At 49.2% G+C, this 3,957-nt stretch overlaps 1 protein-coding gene across 1 annotated transcript in view; it reads left to right on the top strand.

Moving 5' to 3' along the window:
- Nucleotides 1-3,957, top strand: part of TTLL9 (tubulin tyrosine ligase like 9) — a 48,234-nt gene that overhangs the window by 8,986 nt on the left and 35,291 nt on the right. The window contains exon 3 of the mRNA XM_004698216.2: nt 121-213. Within this exon, the coding sequence (XP_004698273.1) occupies nt 121-213 (93 nt within the window). The remainder of the gene's footprint in view (nt 1-120; nt 214-3,957) is intronic.

The following is a 3,957-nucleotide window of genomic DNA, read 5'->3' as shown; positions in this document are numbered from 1 at the left end:
CCCTGCCCTCTGGGTCGCTATGAATTGGCATCAACTTGTCGGCAGTGAGTGAGAGCGAGCGAGCGGGCCTTTCTAAGGACAGAGTTGATCCCAAGCGTGTTCCCCTGGCTTGTCTTGCAGCGAGCAGAGAGCACTGATCCGGTTCAAGACCACGCTTATGAACACGCTCATGGATGTCCTCCGCCACAGGCCAGGATGGGTGGAAGTGAAGGAGTAAGACCTGCACTGCCAGCCCCATGCCTCCTTCCCTCGGTCCTGCTTCCCACTGCTTTTCTCCCAGCTCCCCTGTGGTGGCCTCTGGGTCTGTCCTAACATACACAGGACAGGAGTCACCGCCGACAGTCTGTCATGTGGATTACAGATACCATCTTATTTAAGTCTTACAGCCATCCAGAAGTGTGGGCTTGCACTCAGATTTGTTAAGCCAGTTGCCTAAAATCACACAGCATGTAAGCGTTGAGCATGGGATTCAAACCCAGTTGAGTCTGATGATTCCACACCCAAGTCCTATGGCTTCTGGGTCCCTTGACTTGAATCTTTCAAGGACCAAGTTGAGGACTTTTCTCCCCTGGCTAATTACTAGCTCGGTGGCAGCAAACAAGTTACTTGGCCTCTAAGTCTATGGTAGGCCCTGAGAAGAAAAAGATGACCAGCCCCTGGTGCCTGCTACATAGGAGGTGCTAATATTAGGGTTAACGTTTGGATTCAAGTCACCAAGACCCAAAGCAAACACAGCTTCAACAGACTAGCAGTTTTTGTCCCTCACGTTCAAGTCTAGATGTTGGCAGTTCAGAGGTGGTCTGGGTGTTCCACAGAGATATGGAACCCACTCCATCTTTCCACTCTGCTGCCCATAGACAGGCCCTGGTCTCATGCCAGAAGGGACCTCCAACCTAACCGTCATGTTCCTAGAAGCAAAAGGTGGGAGAGAGCCCCCCCCCCCAAAAAAAAAGCCAATGCCCTTCCTTAGAAAGGCACAACCTGAAAGTTCCTCCCATTTCATTGGCCAGAATTGAGCCATGTGACCACCCCCAACAGCCAGGGGATCTGGAGAATGTGGTTGTTCTGGGCAATGTAGGCGCTGTAGAAAAGGAGAGTGGGTATGAGGGACAACCAGCCTCTCGGCCGTGGTGCTCAGAAATCTTGGCTGCATATCATTTGCATGAGACATGCATTGAGCACTTTAGAAGCGTGAACTAATTTAATCATCCCAAAACAGCTTGTGAGTCGGAGCTGTTATCACCCCCATGTCACTGATGAGAAACGGAGGCCAGAGAAGCAAAACTTGCCGTGGGCTTACGTGTCGACAAAGCACCTAGTGGACGAAGCAACAAATGAGCAAGTGGACCCTTTCATCACCCCCCCCCACCTCCAAAAGAAACCCCACGCTGTATGCAGTCACTCCCCCTTCCCGTCCTCTCTTCCCTAACCCTTGGTGGCCACTCATCTGTTTTCCATCTGTTATCTGCCACTGAATAACTGAATTCCCACAAGGGATGACCTCAACAGACAGACACATCTTCTCTCACAGTTTAAGAGGCTGAAGTCCACGTTCAAGGCACCAGTGCCAGGGGGAGGCTCTCTCTGTTGGCTGGGGGGAAGGCCCTTGTGTTCTTTCAACACTCTAGAGCCAACGTCCCCTGTGTCTTGGCATGCAACTTTCCTTGGGTCTAGGAGGTTCTCAGTTCCAGGACCCTCGGCCTATGGGACACACCGACGCACTTCCCTCCCGGCTCGTCTTTCTTGGTGGTGATCAGGACTTTCCCTCTCTGCGCCATCTTCTGTCCTTGTAGATGGACAGTGAGATGGGAAGTGATGCAGGCCACAGCCCAGGGGAACTCCCCGTACCGCAGACCAGGCCTGTGACCTGAGGAAGGGAATTACATCCCACCCAACCCCCCTTGCAGCTGGTTGGCTGATCACATCACGGGGGTGGGTGGGTGGGGGGTGATTACATCATTACCTAACTGCCAAGCCACTGAGAATCGTGAGCCAGACAAGTTGATACTGTATATACTTGGAGAGAACAAAATTCAGGACATGACACCATCTCTGTAGATTTGTCCATCCTGGACATTTCACATAAGTAGAATCAGTACATGGTCCTTGTGGTTCCTCTTACTGATATTCATGCTTTCAAGCTTCATCCTGAACAGACATACCCATTTTATTCATCCGTTCATCAGTTGAGAGACCTGGGGGTCGTTTTCCCTTTTGACTGTGATGAACATGCTGGTGTTACTAGGCAGGCACATGTGTCAAGCACATTTGTACATATGTTGCCTTCATCATTTTCAAAACATTGTCTTTCTACCTGAGCCCTTTCTACTTGAGTTCCTCATTTTTTCCTCCCTCCCCGCCCCTCCCTACCTCATGAACCCTTAATAATATATACTTTTTTTTTCATGTGGTCTCCCTTCACCCACTTTTCCCTTGTTCATTCCCCTGCGGGGGGGGCGGGTTATATGTAGATCATTGTGATTGGTTCCCCCTTTCTCCCCACATCTTCCCTCTACCCTCGTGGTATCGCTACTCTCATTATTGGTCCCAAGGGGTTTATCTGTCCTGGAGTCCCTGTGCTGGGAGCTCTTTTGAAGCACAGAGGTTTTAATTTGGTTCAAGTTCAGTTTATCCATTTGTAATCTTGTTGCTTGTGCTTTAGGGGTCACATCTAACTAACCCCCCACCAGTGTCATCCAAGGTCCTGAAGATGTACTCACATGCTTCCTCTGAAGAGTTTTATCATTTTAGTTCTTGTATTAGATCTCTGATCCATTTTAAGCCGAATGTTTCATATGGTACGAGACAGGAGTCTGACAACATACTTATTTTTAAATGATTGCTTTGAAATTATTTTAAGTTTATCCAAAAAGTTGCAGAAATAGTACACAACTTCCTCTGATGGTAAAGTCGGGACATGAACATCGACGTTACTGTTAACTAAACTATAGACCTTAATTGAATGTCACAGGTTTCCCCCTGTCCCCTGCCACCACTCATGCCCATTTTCCATTTCAGAACCTAACCTAGGGTCCCACAATGCATGTAGTGGGCATGTGGCTTTAAAAGCTCACTGCCCTCAAGTTGCCCAGGACTCACAGTGACCCTATCGACAGAGTAGACTGCCTCTTTGGGTTTCTGAGCCTTGAAACATTTATGGGAGCCGACAGCCTCGTCTTTCTCCCACGAAGCCACAGGTGGCTCAAACTGCTGACCGGACGTCTGCAGCCCAACGTGTGGCCCGCTCTGCCATCAGGGCTCCTTGTGGCTTCAGTCATCTCAGCCCTGTGACAGTCCCTGCTCTTTACCTTGGAAGACTTCCTACCAGTCTTCATTTATCTTGTAGAAGGCCTTAGAACTTGGGTTTCTCTCCTGTTTTCTCATCATGGTCTCGTGTGTTTTGGCAAGACCGCCACGGGAGTGAGGCGGTCTTTCCCCCTGCATCTTATCAACAGGTTCCCGATGCTGAGGTCACTTATCGCTACGTGGAGGTGGCTGGTGGCTGCCAGAGTCTCCCCTGGAACGCTCTTGTTTTGTTCTTTAGAATGAAGACGTGTCTTGTGCGCAGACATTTTGAGACTACGCAAATAACCTGGATCCGATAAACTTCCACACAATGGTTCTAGCTTTCCTTGAAGATCTCTCCCTAAATCTGCCACGAATCTGATCATTTTAAAATGGTGGTTCCCCTTTTGCATGGTCATTCTTACCTCTCTCACCGCTTCTACATTTTGTGGTTGACACTCTTTGGTCAAAGAAAGTCTTACCTTCAGTTTGTTGATTGAAGTTCACCAACTTGCTCACAAGATTTCACACCTTCATTTTATGCCTTCATTTCCTAATGAGGAACCTGAATCTAGAGGGGAGGGCAAAGTCACACAGGAGTCAATGGATGGTCACATAGGCTCCTGTCTCCTAACCAGTGCCCCTTGCAGGGCTGCTTGCGGTGTTGGGGGT

The sequence above is a fragment of the Echinops telfairi genome, unplaced genomic scaffold, assembly GCF_000313985.2.
Source record: "Echinops telfairi isolate 266 unplaced genomic scaffold, ASM31398v2 ScPeMD7_5592;HRSCAF=6446, whole genome shotgun sequence".
Classification (NCBI taxonomy): Eukaryota; Metazoa; Chordata; class Mammalia; order Afrosoricida; family Tenrecidae; genus Echinops; species Echinops telfairi.
The sequence above is the reverse complement of the archived record's forward strand: the minus strand, read 5'-3'. Positions and strand labels throughout refer to the sequence as shown.